This window comes from Heterodontus francisci, chromosome 4 (genome assembly GCF_036365525.1).
Source record: "Heterodontus francisci isolate sHetFra1 chromosome 4, sHetFra1.hap1, whole genome shotgun sequence".
NCBI lineage: Eukaryota > Metazoa > Chordata > Chondrichthyes > Heterodontiformes > Heterodontidae > Heterodontus > Heterodontus francisci.
In genome coordinates, this window is record NC_090374.1 from 316140 (window position 1) to 337624 (window position 21485).

Genomic DNA, 21485 nt, shown 5'->3' on the forward strand with positions numbered 1-21485 from the left:
TTATCCACCCAAACCATCCTGGGTCAAATGCTACCCACAGTAATTACATTTGAATTTTGGCAGATGATCAAGCACCAGGTCTGTATGCGAACCAGGTTGAGAAAGGCTGGCTGGTCCTCTACACGGCTCTGGGGGACATGCAACTCCAGTATGAATATGGACTTCTCTGGTACCTTGGTCTTAGCTTGATCGACTATGTACTGGTCTCCTTTCACACACTCCATCACCTGGAAGCCATCACGGTCCAACACCTTGGCCTGGGCACTGCCTGCCACACACAGAATCACATCTCCTGTTGAGCTGTACTGCAGCGACTTAATCTGGTGACTGAAACACAGGTCCATGATTACACAACACAGCGCCCAACAACCCTTGCCCCCCACTCCTCCTTTGCATCACCCCCACCCCCCCCAAATCTGCCCTTGGCCTGCCTTGCCCACCGCCGCTCTCACCATCGGTGGTGTTTCGGGGAATAGGGGGTTTGGAGAGTTTGGAAGCATTGGAGGTGGGTTGGGGACCTGAAGAGGGGTTTGGGGTTGGGGGGTAAAAGGGGGGGGGGGGGAAAAGAGACACGAGGAGACGGTTCTGAGATGTGGAGATCATAATGCAGCCACTCACCACTCACAGGGCTGCAATGACCGGAAGGCCTGCAGTGAGGCGTCCATTCCTGCAAAGTCCCAGAGCTTCACCTCATAATCGTAGCCCCCGGTGACCAGTCGTGCCCCCGAGGGATCCAGTCCCAGTGCTGACACCTGGAGCCAAAAGCATATGTCACTCTCTCCATCCAGGCTACTGAAGCAGCAGTAATGGGAAATACTCCTGCTGCCCCCAGACCCTCTCCATAGTTACAGTTAAGACTCGAAGTGGCGATCAAACAGGAAAGACGTTTACTTTCTGAAGACAGGGTCTCTATCGACCAATTCCATTGACTCCCCACATCCCTCAATACCTCCTCTATCCATCTATGTAATTCGTTTCAACCCTTAAAACTGCTTGTTAGTGTCCTTCCTCATTACCATCTCTGTCACGTCCATCCACCACCCGTCCCTGATTAGAATTCTTCATCATACCCAAATGATTGCCAGCAGTTTTGTTAATCCCCTTGTTCCCCTTGAAAACTTTAATTAAATCAGTTTGTAGATTCTGGGACACTGTGTCAGGCCCCGAACAGACCAGTCTTAACACAATGATGAGCACTTCAGTCCAGCCACTGAAGCCCATTTGATCCTTGCCCAGCCCAGAACAGAAATGCATTCAATCCAGAGTTTCTGAATCCAGAATTTTTATAGAGTCATAGAGTTATGCAGCACAGAAACAGGCCCTTCAGCCCACCGTGTCCACGACAGCCATCAAGCACCTAACTATTCTAACCCCATTTTCCAGCACTTGGCCATAGACTTGTCTGCTGTGGTGTTTCAAGTGCTCATCTAAATACTTCTTAAATGTTGTGAGGGTTCCTGCCTCTACCACCCCTTCAGGCAGTGTGTTCCAGATTCCAACCACCCTCTGGGTGAAAACATTTGACCTCAAATCCCCTCTAAAACTCCTGACCCTTACCTTAAATCTATGTCCCCTGATTATTGACACCTCCGCTAAGGGAAAAAATTTCTTCCTATCTACGCCCCTCATAATTTTGTTCATCTCAATCAGGTCCCCCCTCAGCCTTCTCTGCTCTAAGGAAAACAACACAAGCCTATCCAGTCTCTCTTCATAGCTGATATGCTCCAGCCAGGCAACATCCTGGTGAATCTCCTCTGCACCCTCTCCAGTGCAATCACATCCTTCCTATAGTGACGACCAGAACTGTACACAGTACTCCAGCTGTGGCCTAACCAGCATCGGATGTTTGATGAATACTTCCAGAGCTGGAAAACTCTCTAAGCTGGACAGAACACTCACTCACCGTTTTCTTGCCGTGGGTCAGTGTGATTTCATGCGAGTCTGGGATCCGCTTGACCGAGTTCTGCCAAAAGACAAGCGGGTCGTCAATTATTCACTCAGCTTCAAACAGCAACTTCAACTCATATCCTCGGATCGCAAATAACCCAGAGTCCAATCCAACGGCCTTGGGGCGCAGCACCAGAACCCTCTGAGGCACCCTCTCCCACCCCCAGGAGCCCTGGAGGGCCGGAGCCCACCCAACCCACCAGAGTTACAGCTGCCACACAGACCCTCACACCCAGAGCCCAGGCTCCCACCCCTCTCCCAAACAAGATCCAAAGCATGACTAATCTGGTCCCGTGCCCAGACCTGTGTGTAACCAGGTGATCAGGCTTGCAGTCCCTCTCTGGAGTCTGTATGAGCTCCACTGCCTCTTGCTGGTTGGCCCCTGCCTCCTCTATCAAACATGAATCATCATCAGTAAAGTCATGGCCAACCGTTAATGTCACAAGATGAGGGCTCATAGGATTGGATGCAATATATTATGGTTTGAGGACTGGCGAATGGACAAAAATAGAGCAGGAATGAAGGCGTCATTTTCGGGTTGGCAGCCATAACGAGTTGGGTCCTGCAAAGATCAGTACTTGAGCCTCAGTTTTTACAATCTAAAACAATCAATCAATCACTTAGATGAAAGGACAGAGTGTAAAATATCCCAAATAAAAATAGTAAATGCTGGAAATACTCAAGTCTGGCAGCATCTGTAGAGAGAGAGAAAAACAGAGTTAACGTTTCAGGTTGATGACCTTTCATCAGATTCTTCACCTTCATACTGTGGTTGGCAGGGCCCGCAACCATGTCCAACCCATTTCCCACACTTCGACCCTCACCCTTCCCCTCCCTCCCAGAACCACGACAGGGTTCCCCTTGCCCTCACTTTCCACCCCACCAGCCTCCACATCCAAAGGATCATCCTCTGCCATTTCCGCCACCTCCAGCGTGATGGCACAAAACACATCTACCGGTCCGCTCCCCTGCCAGCATTCCAAAGGGACCATTCCCTCCACGACACCCTGGTCCACTCCTCCATCACCCCGACACCTCATCCCTTCCCACGGCACCTTCCCCTGCAATCACAGGAGGTGTAATACCTAGCCTTTTACCTCCTCTTTCCTCACTATCCAAGGCCCGAGCACTTCTTCCAGGTGAAGCAGTGATTTACTTGCACTTGTTTCAATTTAGGATACTGTATTCGCTGCTCACAATGCGGTCTCCTCCACACTGAGACGACCACATACAGATTGGGTGATCGCTTTGCGGAACACCTCCGCTCAGTCTGCAAGCATGACCCCGAGCTTCTGGTTGTTTGCCATTTTAATTCACTACCTTGCTCTCACGCCCACATTTCTGCCTTTGACCTGCTGCAGTGTTCCAGTGAAGCTCAACGCATACCTGAGGCACAGCACCTCATTTTCCAATAATGCACTTCACAGCCTTCTGGATTCAACATTGAGTTCAACAATTTCAGACCACGATGCCCATTTTGATTTTTTTTTACCATGAGCCGGTCTTCATGTTTTGATGTTTTTACTTTCAGGCAGAGCTGTTCATTATTCTGCAAAAACACACTCTCAGGATAAATGCTTTGTCTTTTACTACAACTATTAGCATTCCCTTTGCCTTTTGTTCCATGACACATTTCTAATTTAATCTCTCCTGCCCTTTATCCCATCACAGATGTTCACTTTTGTTCTTCCTTCCCCTTCCCACGGCATAAAACCCATCACATTTCTATCTTCCGTCAGTTCTGAAGACACATATCTGACTCGAAACATTAACTCTTTCTCCACAGATGCTGCTAGACCTACTGAGTATTTCCAGCACTTTCTGGTTTTATTTCAGATTTCCAGCATCTGCAGTATTTTGCTTTTATTTGCATGCAGGATGTTGGCCTGAATTATGTGCTCAAGTCTGTAGAGTGGCCTTTGAAACCCCAACCTTCTGACTGCTACTCACCAACACAAGGTTGACACTCATACGAACAGAAGGCCCTTCCATCCATCAAGCCTGTTGCTGCATTCAATGAGATCATGGTGGATCTGTACCCAAACTCCATTTACCTGCCTTGGCTCTACAACCCTGAAACAGAAAAAAAAAATCTCACTTACGTCATCCTCATCATCCTCCTCTTCCTCCTCATCTGTTTCACATTGTAGTTTGCCACATCCCAGCAGAGGGGGGCCCACAGCACTATCCCCCTCAACAGCCAATCTACTCAGCTGGGGCGGTAAAGGGGGACCAATCTTTTCACTGGAGCTGTCACTGTCATCACTCCCACTCCCGGTGTCAACAGGCGAGCTGCCGGAGACAATAGATAATTATGAGACCTGCAGCACAACACACCCCGACACATGCGACAGCGCCACCACCACCCTCCCCCCCACTCCCCCGAGGTACAGACATGTGCAGGCATAGACACACCCCAACACACATGCACATGCCCACCCCCCCGATGCATGCACACACAGGTGCACATACCCAGATACCAATACATGTGCACACAAGAAACCCCCCGACACACACTCACTCACTCAGTGCGAGCAGGAAAAGGCGGTTACTTGGCTGATACCTGGCAGTGTCTCCGACATGGCCTTTCCTGGCGGGGGAGCCTGATCTCCCAGCACAGCTTAGTGATTCTCGGGATCTTTCCACATTCCTCTCCTCTTCTGGTAATAAAAAAAATCAAATATTCAGATAAAGCAAATGATAAGGCAAACCAAGACAGAGAGGGATAGCCCAGTATGACGATGACTGAGTTAAGACCCCAGACTAACTCCCACGGTACCCGTGCGGAAACATGTAAAAAGACTCGTCGACGCCTCCCCAAGATACGAACTATACTCTCAATCCTGCTCTTACCCAGCACTTTCCTGCTCCTCTCAATGGCAGTCCGACGGGTCTGTTCAAATATGGCCTCCAAGTCAAAGGTCCTGGCTTTCTTTCCTGGGTGAAACAACAACTTTTATTTACTTAATGCTTTTAATGTAATAAAACTCCTAAGGTGTTTCACTGGGACATTACTAAGTGACTGAAGTAACATTTAGAAATGTAAAAGCACAGCAAATTACAATAAGAAACAACAGAAATGGGCTGAGCATTGGTCAAACACCTGGGATTAAACCCAAATGAGGAGCAATGAAAGACTCCCTCTGTCAGCCCTGGCTCAGTGCCAGCAATATCATTACGCTGTCACACAAGTCATGGGTTCAAGCCCCACTCCATAATCTAGCCCAAAACTCCTAGTGCAGTACAAAGGGAAATCTGTACCATTGGAACTGCCATCTTTTGGATGGCATTAAACAAAGGCTCAAAGAGTAGGGATAAATGGGTCTTTCTCCAAATGACAGGCAGCGACTAGTGGAGTACCGCAGGGATCGGTGCTAGGACCCCAGTTATTCACAATATACATTAATGATTTAGATGAGGGAATTAAATGTAATATCTCCAAATTTGCAGATGACACAAAACTGGGTGGGAGGGTGAGTTGTGAGGAGGATGCAAAGCAGCTTCAGGGTGATTTGGACAAGTTGAGTGAGTGGGAAAATGCATGGCAAATGCAGTATAATGTGGATAAATGTGGTGGGGAGGTGGTAAAGAATATGGGGTTCATGTAGGATTAGTATAAATGGGTGGTTGATGGTCGGCACAGACATCGTGGGCCGAAGGGCCTGTTTCAGTGCTGTATCGCTCTATGACTCCTGTGCAACTGAGCCACCCGTAGTGCCACAGACCTGGCTCTTGCTGCATTCCCCTGAGAAGCTATCTCCCCCAACAGCATCCAAAGTGGAAAATCTGTTAGATAGGGAGATAGACCCAGGGGACTGCTGCACTACCTGCCTAGTTCTTCTACTCTGCCTGGCAGTCGCCCAATCCCTTTCCGCCTGAGCAGTCTTTACCTGCAGTGTGACCACCTCCCTGTACTTGCTATGGCAGGGGGATGGGAACCTGAGCAGAGAGACTGAGGAGGAGAAAACAAGGATAGAAACAAAAGACAGGAAACAAAAAGGCAAAAGTGGAAGGCATAGAAATCAAGGGCAAGAAAAAAATAGGGCCATAGTGCGAAATAATGCTACGATGACTAAGAATTTTAAAATAACAAGCCTAAAGGCATTGTGTCTCAATGCGTGGAGTATTCGCAATAAGATAGGAGAATCAACCGCACAAATAGATGTGAATGGATACGATATAGTAGCAATTACGGAGACATGGCTGCAGGGTGACCAAGGATGGGAACTGAACATCAAAGGGTATTCAATATTTAGGAAGGACTGGCAAAAAGGGAAAGGAGGTGGAGTAGCGTTGTTAGTAAAAGAGGAAATCAATACAATAGTGAGGAAGGATATTAGCTCAGAGAATACTCATGTGGAATCTGTATGGGTGGAGCTAAGAAACACCAAGGGGCAGAAAACGTTGGAGGGGGTTGTATTCACCGAGGAGAGGGACATGACGGATGTTGAGGTTAGGAACAGATGTTTGATTACTCTAGGTCAAGTCGGCATAAGGAGGGAGGAAGTGTTGGGTATTCTAAAGGGCATTAAGGTGGACAAGTCCCCAGGTCCGGATGGGATCTATCCCAGGTTACTGAGGGAAGCAAGAGAGGAAATAGCTGGGGCCTTAACAGATATCTTTGCAGCATCCTTAAACACGGGTGAGGTCCCGGAGGACTGGAGAATTGATAATGTTGTCCCCTTGTTTAAGAAGGGTAGCAGGGATAATCCAGGTAATTATAGACCGGTGAGCCTGACGTCAGTGGTAGGGAAGCTGCAGGAGAAGATACTGAGGGATAGGATCTATTCCCATTTGGAAGAAAATGGGCTCATCAGTGATAGGCAACATGGTTTTGTGCAGGGAAGGTCATGTCTTACCAACTTAATAGAATTCTTTGAGGAAGTGACAAAGTTGATTGATGAGGGAAGGGCTGTAGATGTCATATACATGGACTTCAGTAAGGCGTTTGATAAGGTTCCCCATGGCAGGCTGATGGAGAAAGTGAAGGCGCTTGGGGTCCAAGGTGTACTAGCTAGATGGATAAAGAACTGGCTGGGCAACAGGAGACAGAGAGTAGCAGTGGAAGGGAGTTTCTCAAAATGGAGACGTGTGACCAGTGGTGTTCCACAGGGATCCGTGCTGGGACCACTGTTGTTTGTGATATACATTAATGATTTGGAGGAAAGTATAGGTGGACTGATTAGCAAGTTTGCAGACGACACTAAGATTGGTGGAGTAGCAGATAGTGAAGGGGACTGTCAGAGAATACAGCAGAATATAGATAGATTGGAGAGTTGGGCAGAGAAATGGCAGATGGAGTTCAATCAGGGCAAATGCGAGGTGATGCATTTTGGAAGATCCAATTCAAGAGTGAACTATACAATAAATGGAAAAGTCCTGGGGAAAATTGATGTCCAGAGAGATTTGGGTGTTCAGGTCCACTGTTCCCTGAAGGTGGCAACGCAGGTAAATAGAGTGGTCAAGAAGGCATACGGCATGCTTTCCTTCATCGGACGGGGTATTGAGTACAAGAGTTGGCAGGTCATGTTACAGTTGTATAGGACTTTGGTTCGGCCACATTTGGAATACTGCGTACAGTTCTGGTCGCCACATTACCAAAAGGATGTGGATGCTTTGGAGAGGGTGCAGAGGAGGTTCACCAGGATGTTGCCTGGTATGGAGGGCGCTAGCTATGAAGAGAGGTTGAGTAGATTAGGATTATTTTCATTAGAAAGACGGAGGTTGAGGGGGGACCTGATTGAGGAGTACAAAATCATGAGAGGTATAGACAGGGTGGATAGCAAGAGGCTTTTTCCCAGAGTGGGGGATTCAATTACTAGAGGACACGAGTTCAAAGTGAAAGGGGAAAAGTTTAGGGGGGATATGCGTGGAAAGTTCTTTACGCAGAGGGTGGTGGGTGCCTGGAACGCGTTGCCAGCGGAGGTGGTAGATGCGGGCACGATGGAGTCTTTTAAGATGTATCTAGACAGATACATGAATGGGCAGGAAGAAAAGAGATACAGACCCTTAGAAAATAGGCGACATGTTTAGATAGAGGATCTGGATCGGCGCAGGCTTGGAGGGCCGAAGGGCCTGTTCCTGTGCTGTAATTATCTTTGTTCTTTGTTCTTAAATAGACCCCCGAACAGCAGTGGAGAGAGAGGATGGCATTAAACAGGAAATTAGAGACGCATGCACTAAGGATGCAACTGTAATTATGGGTGACCTTAATCCAGAATATAGATTGGGCAAACCAAATTAGCAATAATACTGTAGAGGAGGCATTCCTGGAGTGCATACGTGATGGTTTTTTGGACCAACATATTGAGGAACCAACTAGAGAACAGGCCATCTTAGACTGGGTATTGTGTTATGAGTAAATGGCAGAACCCTCAGGAGTATTGACAGGCAGAGAGATCTGGGCGTACAGGTACACAGGTCACTGAAAGTAGCAACGCAGGTGGATAAGGTGGTCAAGAAGGCATACGGCATGCTTGCCTTCATCGGTCGGGGCACAGAGTATAAAAATAGGTAAGTCATGCTGCAGCTGTACAGAACTTTAGTTCGGCCACACTTAGAATATTGCGTGCAATTCTGGTCGCCACACTACCAGAAGGACGTGGAGGCTTTGGAGAGGGTACAGAAGAGGTTTACCAGGATGTTGCCTGGTCTGGAGGGCATTAGCTATGAGGAGATGTTGGATAAACTCGGATTGTTTTCACTGGAACGACGGAGGTGGAGGGGCGACATGATAGAGGTTTACAAAGTTATGAGCACATGGACAGAGTGGATAGTCAGAAGCTTTTTCCCAGGGTGGAAGAGTCAGTTACTAGGGGACATAGGTTTAAGGTGCGAGGGGCAAAGTTTAGAGGGGATGTGCGAGGCACGTTTTTTTACACAGAGGGTGGTGAGTGCCTGGAACTTGCCGCCGGGGGAGGTGGTGGAAGCAGGTACGATAGCGACGTTTAAGAGGCATCTTGACAAATACATGAATAGGATGGGAATAGAGGGATACGGACTTCGGAAGTGCAGAAGGTTTTAGTTTAGGCAGGCATCAAGATCGGCGCAGGCTTGGAGGGCCGAATGGCCTGTTCCTGTGCTGTACTGTTCTTTGTTCTTGATTAGTTAACAATCTTGTTGTGCGGGGTCCCTTGGGGAAGAGCCACCATAAAATGATAGAATTCTTCATTAAGATGCAGAGTGAGAGAGTTGATTCCGAGACTCGGGTCCTGAATCTAAATAAAGGAAACTATGAAGGTATGAGGCGCCAGTTGGCTATGATAGATTGGGGAACATGACTTAAAGTGTTGACAGTGGACAGGCAATGGCTGGCATTTAAAGAGCTCATGGATGGATTACAACAATTATTCATTCCTGTCTGGCGCAAAAATAAAACAGGAAGGGTAGCTCAACTGGGGCTCACAAAAGAAATTAGGTATAGTATTAAATCCAAGGAGGAGAAATTATAAATTCACCAAAGTAAGCAGCAAACCTGAGGATTGTTTTGTTTGCACTGGAGTGCTGCTTGGGTTGCATTAGAGTGATATAGTGGAAGTTTGGTAACTGAGGAGGTTCGGTGAGGAGGGAGTGAGGAGCTCCTTTCATTTCCTACCTGTCCTCAGAGTGATGGGAGACGAGAGCTTCCAAAGAGCACAGCTGACTGGGAGAAGACTCGGAGGGCGGAGTTCCGGACCGGTAAGTATAAAAAAAACTTACCTCTGGTAAAAAAAAACTGAAAGTGACGTCACAGGAAAGCTGTGACCTGATTGGCTGGTGGGGAATTTTTACTGAATTTGAAAATAAAACATTGATAAAAATTTATTAAAACACTAATTAACTAATAAATAAGTACAGTAACTAAACCAGAGGGAGGAGATTACTGCATTTAGTTAGCATTTAATATTTATAGTAGGAATCTAGCACGAGGGACCAAATAGTTTATTATAACAATTTAGGAAGGATTTAGTAAGTATTTATTTATTTGATATTAATTAACTAATTAGTGCTAGAAATGTCAGTTAGAGGGGTGAAGTGCTTCACCTGTGAGATGTGGGAGGTCTGTGACGCTTCCAGCGTTCCAGACGACTACATCTGCAGGAAGTGTACCCAGTTGCAGCTCCTCACAGACCGCATGGATCGGTTGGAGCGGCAACTGGATGCACTTAGGAGCATGCAGGTGGCAGAAAGTGTCATAGACAGGAGTTTTAGAGAAGTGGTTACACCCAAGGTGCAGGCAGATAGATGGGTGACCGCTAGAAGGGGCAGGCAGTCAGTGCAGGAATCCCCTGTGGCTATCCCCCTCTCTAACAAGTATACCGTTTTGGATACTGTTGGGGGGGATGGCCTATCAGGGGAAAACAGCAGCAGCCAGAGCAGTGGCACCACGGCTGGCACTGTTGTTCAGCAGGGAGGGACAAAGCGCAGAACAGCAATAGTTATAGGGGACAGGTGGCATTCTGAAGGGGGAGGGTGAACAGCCAGAGGTTGTGGTACACATGGGGTACCAATGACACAGGCAGGAAGAATGACGAGGTCCTACAGGGGGAGTTTAGGGAGTTAGGTAGAAAGTTAAAAGACAGGACCTCCAGGGGTGTAATTAGAACATTAGAACAACATTAGGGTGTAATCTCGGGATTACTCCCTGTGCCACGTGCCAGTGAGGCTAGAAATAGGAAGATAGTGCAGCTAAACACGTGGCTGAATAGCTGGTGTAGAAGAGAGGGTTTCAGATATCTGGACCATTGGAATCTCTTCAGGGACAGATGGAACCTGTACAAGAAGGACGGGTTGCATCTAAACTGGAGGGGCACAAATATCCTGGCTGCGAGGTTTGCTGGCGTCACTCGGGAGGGTTTAAACTAGTGTGGCAGGGGGATGGGAACCAGAGCAGTAGGACAACAAGTGAAATAAATGAGAGGATCTAGTAAATAAGGACAGTAAGACTAAGAGGAAGAGCAGGCAGGGAGATGTTGCTGAGCATAGCGGGACTGGTGGTCTGAATTGCATTTGTTTCAATGCGAGAAGTATAACAGGTAAGGCAGATGAACTTAAGAGCTTGGATTAGTACTTGGAACTATGATGTTGTTGCAATTACAGAGACCTGGTTGAGGGGAGGACAGGATTGGCAGCTAAATGTTCAGGGAATTAGAAGCTTCAGGCGGGATAGAGGGGGATGTAAAAGGGGTGGGGGAGTTGCGTTACTGGTTAAGGAGAATATCACAGCTGTACTGCGGGAGGACACCTCGGAGGGGTCATGCAGCGAGGCAATATGGGTGGAGCTCAGGAATAGGAAGGGTGCAGTCACGATTAGATTAGAGATACAGCACTGAAACAGGCCCTTTGGCCCACCGAGTCTGTGCCGACCATCAACCACCCATTTATACTAATCCTACACTAATCCCATATTCCTACCAAACATCCCCACCTGTCCCTATATTTCCCTACCACCTACCTATTCTAGTGACAATTTATAATGGCCAATTTACCTACCAACCTGCAAGTCTTTTGGCTTGTGGGAGGAAACCGGAGCACCCGGAGAATTCCCACGCAGACACAGGGAGAACTTGCAAACTCCACACAGGCAGTACCCAGAATCGAACCCGGGTCCCTGGAGCTGTGAGGCTGCAGTGCTAACCACTGCGCCGCCCCTGTTGGGGGTTTTCGACAGGCTTCCCAACAGCCAGCAGGAGGTAGAGAAACAGATATGTAGACAGGTTTTGGAAAGATGTAAAGGTAACAGGGTTGCAGTGGTGGGTGATTTTAATTTCCCCAATATTGACTGGGACTCACTTAGTGCTGGGGGCTTGGATGGGGCAGAATTTGTAAGGAGCATCCAGGAGGGCTTCTTGAAACAATATGTAGATAGTCCAACTAGGGATGGGGTCATACTGGACCTGGTATTGGGGAATGAGCCCGGCCAGGTGGTCGAAGTTTCAGTAGGGGTGCATTTCGGGAACAGTGACCATAATTCCGTACGTTTTAAGGTACTTGTAGATAAGGATAAGAGTAGTTCTCGGGTGAAGGTGCTAAATTGGGGGAAGGCTAATTATAACAATATTAGGCAGGAACTGAAGAATTTAGGTTGGGGGCGGCTGTTTGAGGGTAAATCAACATCTGACATGTGGGAGTCTTTCAAACGTCAGTTGATTAGAATCCAGGACTGGCATGTTCCTGTGAGGAAGAAGGATAAGTTTGGCAAGTTTCGGGAACCTTGGAGAACGCGGGATTTTGTGAGCCTAATCAAAAAGAAAAAGGAAGCATTCTAAGGGCTGGAAGGCTTGGAACAGACGAATCACCTGAGGAATATAAAGATAGTAGGAAGGAACTTAAGCAATGAGTCAGGAGGGCTAAGAGGGGTCATGAAAAGTCATTGGCAAACAGGATTAAGGAAAATCCCAAGGCTTTTTATACATATATAAAGAGCAAGAGGGTAACTAGGGAAAGGGTTGGCCCACTCAAGAACAGAGAAGGGAATCTATGTGTGGAGGCAGAGGAAATGGGCAAGGTATCAAATGAGTACTTTGCATCAGTATTTACCAAAGAGAAGGACTTGGTGGATGATGAGCCTAGGGAAGGGAGTGCAGATAGTCTCAGTCATCTCATTTTCAAAAAGGAGGTGGTGTTGTGTGTTTTGCAAAGCATTAAGGTAGATAAGTCCCCAGGGCCTGATGGGATCTACCCCAGAATACTAAGGGAGGCAAGGGAAGAAATTTCTAAAGCCTTGACAGAAATCTTTGCATCCTCATTGGCTACAGGTGAGGTCCCAGAGGACTGGAGAATAGCCAATGTTGTTGCTTTGGTTAAGAAGGGTAGCAAGGATAATCCAGGAAATTATAGGCCGGTGAGTCTTATGTCAGTGGTAGGGAAATTATTAGAGAGGATTCTTCCGGACAGGATTTACTCCCATTTGGAAACAAACGAAGCTATTCACGAGAGGCAGCATGGTTTTGCGAAGGGGAGGTCATGTCTCACTAATTTGATTGAGTTTTTTGAGGAAGTGACGAAGATGATTGATGAAGGAAGGGCAGTGGATGTTATCTATATGGACTTCAGTAAAGCCTTTGACAAGGTCGCTCATGGCAGACTGGTACAAAAGGTGAAGTCACACGGGATCAGAGGTGAGTTGGCAAGATGGATTCAGTACTGGCTCTGTCATAGAAGACAGAGGGTAGCAGTGGAAGGGTGCTTTTCTGAATGGAGGGCTGTGACTAGTGGTGTTCTGCAGGGATCAGTGCTGCGACCTTTGCTGTTTGTAGTATATATCAATGATTTGGAGGAAAATGTAGCTGGTCTGATTAGTAAGTTTGCAGAGGACACAAAGGTTGGTGGAGTTGCGGATAGTGATGAGGATTGTCAGAGGATACAGCAGGATCTAGATCGGTTGGAGACCTGGGCGGAGAAATGGCAGATGGCGTTTAATCTGGACAAATGTGAGGTAATGCATTTTGGAAGGCCGAATGCAGGTGGGAGGTATACAGTAAATGGCAGAACCCTTCGGAGTATTGACAGGCAGAGAGATCTGGGTGTACAGGTCCACAGGTCACTGAAAGTGGCAATGCAGGTGGATAAGGTAGTCAAGAAGGCTTACGGCATGCTTGCCTTCATCGGTCGGGGCATACAGTATAAAAATTGGCAAGTCATGCAGCAGCTGTACACAACTTTCATTAGGCCACACTTAAGAATATTGCGTGCAATTCTGGTCGCCACACTACCAGAAGGACGTGGAGGCTTTGGAGAGGGTACAGAAGAGGTTTACCAGGATGTTGCCTGGTCTGGAGGGCATTAGCTATGAGGAGAGGTTGGATAAATTCGGATTGTTTTCACTGGAACGACGGAGGTGGAGGGGCGACATGATAGAGGTTGACACAGTTATGAGCGGCATGGACAGAGTGGATAGTCAGAAGCTTTTTCCCAGGGTGGAAGAGTCAGTTACTAGTGGACAGAGGTTTAAGGTGAGAGGGGCAAAGTTTAGAGGGGATGTGCGAGGCAAGTTCTTTACACAGAGGGTGGTGAGTGCCTGGAACTTGCTGCCGGGGGAGGTGGTGGAAGCAGGTACGATAGTGACATTTAAGAGGCATCTTGACAAATACATGAATAGGATGGGAATAGAGAGATTTGGTCCCCGGAAGTGCATAAGGTTTTAGTTTAGGCAGGCATCAAGATCTGCGCAGGCTTGGAGGGCCGAATGGCCTGTTCCTGTGCTGTCGTGTTCTTTGTTCTTTAACAAAGTGACCGTTGGTCCTATAGAAAGTGAGTCTGGGAATTAATAATGGATAATAAGGAGATGGCAGATGAATGAACAGATATTTTGCATCGGTCTTCACTATTAAGGATACAAGTAACATCCAGTATTAGCTGTAAGTCAGGAAATGGAAGGGAGGGAGGAACTCAAGAAAATTACAATCAGCAGGGAAGTGGTTCTGAACAAATTGTTGGAGCTGTGGGCTGACAAGTCCCCGGGTCCTGATGAACTTCATCCTAGGGTGTGAAAAGATGTGGCTCGTGAGATCGTCGATGCGTTAGTTTTAATTTTTCAAAATTCCCTAGATTCGGGGAAGGGTCCGTTAGATTGGAAAATAGCGAATGTAGCTCCTTTACTCAAAAAGGGAGACAGAAAGCAGGAAACTACAGGCCAGCTAGCTTAACATCTGTCTTAGGGAAAATGTTAGAAGCTATTATTGAAGACGTTTTAGCAGGGCACTTAGAAAACTTCAAGGTAATCAGGCAGATCATGTTTAACTAATTTATTGGAGTTCTTTGAGGGTGGATAAAGGGGAACCAGTGGATGTATTGTACTTAGATTTCCAGAAGGCATTTGATAAGGTGCCACATCAAACGTTATTGCAGAAAATAAAAGCTCATGGTGTAGGGGTGACATATTGGCATGGCGAGACGATTTGTTAGCTAACAGGAAACAGAGAGTAGGCATAAATGGGTCATTTTCTGGTTGGCAAGATGTAACTGAGTGATGTGCCACAGGGATCCGTGCTGCGGTCTCAACTTTTTACAATTTATATAAATGACTTGGATGAAGGGACCGAAGGTATGGTTGCTAAATTTGCTGATGACACAAAGACAGGTCCGAATATAACTTGTGAAGAGGACATAAGGAGGCTACAAAGGGATATCGATAGGTTAAGTGAGTGGGCAAAGACCTCGCAAATGGAGTATAATGTGGGAAAGTGTGAAATTGTCCATTTTGGCAGGAAGAGTAAAAGAGCATAAATGGTGAGAGATTGCACAGCTCTGAGACGCAGAGGGATCTGGGTGCCCTTGTGCATGAATTGCAAAAGGTTAGTGTGCAGGTACAGCACTTAATTAGGAAAGCTAATAGAATGTTATCATTTATCGCGAGGGGAATTGAATACAAAAGTAGGGAGGTTATGCTTCAGCTATACAGGGCATTGGTGAGACCACACCTGGAGTACTGTGTACAATATTGGTCTCCTTATTTAAAGAAGGATGTAAATGCGTTGGCGGTTTACTAGACTGATACTTGGAATGGGTGGGCTGTCTTACGAGGAAAGATTGAACAGGCTAGGGTTGTATCCACTGGAATTTAGAAGAGTAAGAGGTGACTTGATTGAAACATATAAGATCCTGTGGGGTCTTGACAGGGTGGATGTGGAAAGAATGTTTCCCCTTGTGGGAGAATCTCGAACTAGGGGTCACTGTTCAAAAATAAGGGGTCGCCCATTTAAGACAGATGAGGAGAAATTTCTTATCTCAGAGGGTCGTGAGTCTTTGGAATTCTCTTCCTCAAAAGGCAGTGGAAACAGAGTCTTTGAATATTTTTAAGGCAGAAGTAGATAGATTCTTGATCAGCAAAGAGGTGGAAGGTTATCAGGGGTAGATGGAAATGTGGAGTAATCACTTCAGCCATGAACTTATTGAATGGCGGAGCAGGCTCAAAGGGCTGAGTGGCCTACTCCTGCTCCTAATTCTTATGTTCTTATGTATGTAAAGCCTTCACATCCTTCCTCAAGTATGGTGCCCAGATCTGGACACACTATTCTAGTTGATACCGAACCAGTGTTTTATCAAGGTTGACCATAACTTTCTTGTTTTTGTATTCTATGCCCCTATTTATAAAGTCGAGGATCCCATATGCCTTTTTAACCACTTTCTTAACTTGCCATGCCACCTGCAATGATTTGTACATATAAATGCCACTGTTGCTCTGTTCCTGCATACCCTTCATTTTATACTGCCTCTCCTCGCTCTTCCTACCAAAATGTACTATATCACTCTTCTTTGCATTAAATTTCATCTGACATGTCTCTGCCTATTCTACCAGCCTGTCTATGTCTTCTTGAAGTCTGTCACCATCTTCCTCACAGTTCACAATGTTTCCAAGTTTTGTCATCTGCAAATTCTGAAATTGTGCCCAGTGCACCCAAGTCTGGGTCATGAATATAGAGCAAAGCAGTGGTCCTAATACCCATCCCTAGGGAAACACACCTTCCTCCAGTTCGAAAAACAACGATGATAGGTCTCCTTCTGTACCGTAATTGACTCTATGACCTGGCATGTTAACTGTTTCTCTCCACAGATGCTGCCAGAATTGCTGAGTACTCCCACTATTTTGTTCATTTCAGATTTCCAGCATCCACAATATTTTGCTTTTGTTCACCACTACTCTCCATTTACTGTCACTCACCCTTCGTATTCATGCTGCTACTGTCCCTTTTAATCCACGGGTTTGAACTTTGCTGAAAACTCTATTATGTGATACTTGATCAAATGCCTGTTGGAAGTCCGTGTACATCACATCAAAAAACTTAATCAACTTCAAAAATGGGTGCAAGGATAAGCCCAACAACTATAGGTCAGTCCATTTAACCTTGGTGGTGAGGAAGCTTTTAGAAGCGAGAATCCAGGCATTCCCTCACTCGACCATTACTATCAAGCCAGGGGATTAACCCTGGTTCAATGAAGAGTGCAGGAGGGTAAGCCGGGAGCAGCACGAGGCATACCTCAAAATGAGGTGCCAACTTGGCGAAGCTACAACACAGGATTACATGCATGCTAAACAGCAGAAGCAGCATGCTATAGACAGAGCTCAGCGATCCCACAACCAACCGATCAGCTCTAAGCTCTGCAGCCCTGCCACATCTAGTCACGAATGGTGGTGGACAATTAAACTAACAGGAGGAGGTGGCTCCGCAAATATCCTGATCCTCAATGATGGGGGAGCCCAGCACATCAGTGCGAAAGATAAGGCTGAAGCATTAGCACTTCCAGCCAGAAGTGCCGAGTGGATGATCCATCTCGGCCTCCTCCTGAAGTTCCCAGCATCAGATGCCAGTTTTCAGCCAATCCGATTCACTCCGCGTAATATCAAGAAACGACTGAAGGCACTGGATACTGCAAAGGCTATGGGCCCTGACAATATTCCGGGAATAGTACTAAAGACCTGTGCTCCAGAACTAGCCGCGCCCCTAGCCAAGTTGTTCCAATACAGTTCCAACACAGGCATCTACCTGGCAATGTGGAAAATTGCCCAGTTACGTCCTGTCCACAAAAAGCAGAGACAGGCAGGTTAGGATCACTGTGAAGCAGATCGGGAGCGGCGCGCAGCAGACTGGGGTGCGGAGCGGCGCGAGGCCAACCAGGGACAGAGTATGAAGGAGACCGCAATCAGTATTATTCAGATTGGGACCACTGTGAAACATGACAGGAGCAGCTGATTGCTGAGTAGCTGCTGAGTCTTTATTTTTAAGTAAGTTTAATAATCTAATAAACACAGGCATGACAGGGCAGCTTAGACCGGTGGAGTGCACATCCTGTTCCATTTGGGAACTCCAAGACCCTTCTTGTGTCCTGGACGTGTCGTCAGCTGTAGCAGCTCAAGCTCCAGGTTTCAGAACTTGAGCAGCAACTGGCATAACTGCAGCATTCATGGACAGCACATTTATCGATGTGGTCACCCCGCAGCTTAGAAGTATACAGGCAGAGAGGGAATGGGTGGCTGATGGGAAGTCAAGAAAAACAAGGGATAGTGCAGGAGTCCTCTGAGTGCATTTCATTCACCAACTAGTTTTCCGTGCTGAATACTGGTGAGAGTGATGGTTCCTCTGGGTGTGCTACCAGAGTCTAGACCATGGCACCACAGCTGGTTCAGCTGTGTGGGGGAGCAGAAGGAAGATCGGAAAAGCAGTCCTGATAGGGGATTCATAAGAACATAAGAAATAAAAGCAGGAGACGACTATTCGGCCCCTCAAGCCTGCTCTGCCATTTAATAAGATCATGCCTGATATGATTGTGGCCTTAACTCCACTTTCCTGTCTGCCCCGATGATCCCTTGGAGATCAAAAATCTGTCTAACTCAGCCTTTAATCGATTCAATGATCCAGCCTCCACTGCTCTCTGAAGAACAGAATTCCAAAGATTAATGACCCTCAGAGAAGAAATGTCTTTACATTTCTGTCTTAAATGGGAGACCACTTATGTTGAAACTATTCCCCCTAGTTCTACATAGCCCCAAGAGGGGAAACATCCTCTCAGCATCTATTCTGTCAAACCACCTCAAAATATATGTTTCAATGATCTCACCTATCATTCTTCTAAGCTCCAATGAGTACAGGCCTAACCTGCCCAAACTTTCCTGATAAGACAGCCCCTTCATCCCAGGAATCAGCCTACTGAACCTTCTCAGAACTGCTTCCAATGCAAGTATATCACTCCTTAATTGAGGAGACCAAAATCATACACAGTACTCTAAGTGCGGTCTCACCAACGCCCTGTACAGCTGTAGCAAGACTTCCCTACTTTTATACTCCAACCCCCCCTGTAGTAAAGGCAAACATTCCATTTGCCTTCCTAATTACTGGCTGTAGCTGCATGCTAACTTTTTGTGATTCACGTACAAGAACATCCACATCCCTCTGTACCGCAGCATTCGGCAGTTTTTTTAAATTCATTCATGGGATGTGAGCGTCACTGGCTTGGCCACCATTTATTGCCCATCCCTAATTGCCCTTAAGGTGGTGGTGGTGAGCTGCCTTCATGAACCGCTGTAGTCCATGAGAGGTAGGTATACCCACAGTGCTGTTAGGAAGGGAGTTCTAGGATGTTGACCCAGCGACAGTGAAGGAACAGCGAGAAAGTTCCAAGTCAGGATGGTGTGTGACTTGGAGGGGAACTTTCAGCAGGTGGTGGTGTTCCCATACATTTGCTGCCCTTGGACTTCTAGTTGGTAGAGGTCACGGGTTTGGAAGGTGCTGTCTAAGGAGCCTTGATGTGTTGCTGCAGTGCATCTTGTAGATGGTACACAATGCTGCCACTGTGCGCCAGTGGTGGAGGGAGTGAATGTTTGTGGATGGGGTGCCAATCAAGCGGGCTGCTTTGTCCTGGATGATGTCGAGCATCAAGTGTTGTTGGAGCTGCACCCATCCAGGCAAGTGGAGAGTATTCCATCACACTCCTGACTTGTGTCCTGTAGATGGAGGACAGGCTTTGGGGAGTCAGGAGGTGAGTTACTCGCCACAGGATTCCTAGCTTCTGACCTGCTCTTGTAGCCACGGTATTTATATGGCTACTCCAGTTCAGTTTCTGGTCAATGATAGCCCCTAGGATGTTGATAGTGGGGGATTCAGCGATGGTAATGCTGTTGAATGTCAAGGGGAGATGGTTAGATTCTCTTTTGTTGGAGATGGTCATTGCCTGGCACTTGTGTGGCACAAATGTTACTTGCCACTTATCAGCCCAAGCCTGGATATTGTCCAGGTCTTGCTGCATTTTTACACGGACTGCTTCAGTATCTGAGGAGTCGCAAATGGTGCTGAACATCCCCACTTCTGACCTTATGGTTGAAGGAAGGTCATTGATGAAGCAGTTGGGCCTCCGACACTATCCTGAGGAACTCCTACACTGATGTCCTAGAGCTGAGATGATTGACCTCCAACAACCACAACCACCTTCCTTTGCGCTAGGTATGACTCCAACCAGCGGAGAGTTCCCCCCCCCGCCCCAATTCCCACTGACTTCAGTTTTGCTAGGGCTCCGTGATGCCATACTCAGTCAAATGCTGCCTTGATGTCAAGGGCAGTCACTCTCACCTCACCTCTTGAGTTCAGCTCTTTTGTCCATGTTTGAACTAAGGCTGTAATGAGGTCAGGAGCTGAGTGGCCTTGTGGAATCCAATCTGAATGTTACTAAGCAGGTTATTGCTAAGCAAGTGCCGCTTGATAGCACTGTCAATGACACTTTCCGTCACTTTACTGATGATTGAGAGTAGACTGATGTGGGCGGTAATTGGCCGGGTTGGATTTGTCCTGCTTTTTGTGTATAGGACATAGCTGGGCAATTTTCCACATTGCCGGGTAGATGCCTGTGTTGTAGCTGTACTGGAACAGCTTGGCTCGGGGCGCGGCAAGTTCTGGAGCACAGGTCTTCAGTACTATTGCCGGAATATTGTCAGGGTTTACAGCCTTTGCAGTATCCAGTATCTTCAGTCATTTCTTGATATCACACGGAGTGAATCGAATTGGCTGAGAACTGGTATCTGTGATGCTGGGGACTTCAGGAGGCCGAGATGGATCATCAATTCAGCACTTCTGGCTGAAGACTGTTGCAAACGCTTGAGCCTTATCTTTCACACTGATGTGCTGGGCTCCCCCATCATTGAGAATGGAATTTTGTGGAGCCACCTCCTCCAGTTAGTTGATTAATTGTCCACCACCAATCACGGCTGGATGTGGCAGGACTGCAGAGCTTAGATCTGATCCGTTGGTTATGGGATTGCTTAGCTCTGTCTATCGCATGCTGCTTACGCAGTATGGCATGCAAGTAGTCCTGATTGTAGTCTCTCTCCATGTAAATAATATTCTGCTTTTCTATTCTTCTGCCAAAGTGGACCACCTCACATTTTCCCACATTGTACTCCATCTGCCAAATTTTTGCCCACTCACTTAAGCGATCTATATCTCTTTGCAGACCTCCTCACAACTTGCTTCCCTACCTATCTTTGTATCATCCGCAAATTTAGCTACAATACACTTGTTCTCTTCATCCAAGACATTAATACAGATCGTAAACAGTTGAGGTCCCAGCACTAATACCTGTGGCACTCCACTAGTTATAGTTTGCCAACCTGAAAATATCTCAATTATCCCGACTCTCTATTTCCTGTTCGTTAGCCAATCGTCCATCCATGTTAATATGTTATCTCCAACACCATGAGCTCTGTGTAGTAATCTTTTATGTGGCACCTTAATGAATGCCTTTTGGAAATCCAAATACACTATAATCCTTTATCTGCCCTGCTTGTTACATCCTTGAAGAAAACCCTGATGAAAAGTCACACAGATCTGAAATGTTAACTCTTTTTCTCGCCACAGATGCTGCCTGACTATTTCCAGCATTTTCTGTGATCGGGAATTCTATAGTTGGGGAAATGACAGCCGTTTCTACGGCTGAAGATGTGAATCCAGGATGGTATGATGCCTCTGTGGCGCCAGGATCAAGGATGTTAAGGAGCAGCTGCACAGCACTCTGAGGGGGGAGGGTGAGCAGCCAGACGACTGGAGAATTGCGAATGTTATACCCTTGACATA

General features: G+C 46.9%; 1 protein-coding gene across 3 annotated transcripts in view; it reads right to left on the minus strand.

Moving 5' to 3' along the window:
• LOC137368861 (WD repeat-containing protein 70) overlaps positions 1 to 21485 on the minus strand; it is a 189478-nt gene that overhangs the window by 157509 nt on the left and 10484 nt on the right. For all 3 annotated transcript variants that reach the window (XM_068029068.1, XM_068029069.1, XM_068029067.1), the window contains 6 exons: positions 4801 to 4884; positions 4511 to 4607; positions 4050 to 4239; positions 1904 to 1963; positions 619 to 752; positions 174 to 327 (listed from right to left, as the gene is read on the minus strand). In XM_068029068.1, the coding sequence (XP_067885169.1) occupies positions 174 to 327; positions 619 to 752; positions 1904 to 1963; positions 4050 to 4239; positions 4511 to 4607; positions 4801 to 4884 (719 nt within the window). The remainder of the gene's footprint in view (positions 1 to 173; positions 328 to 618; positions 753 to 1903; positions 1964 to 4049; positions 4240 to 4510; positions 4608 to 4800; positions 4885 to 21485) is intronic.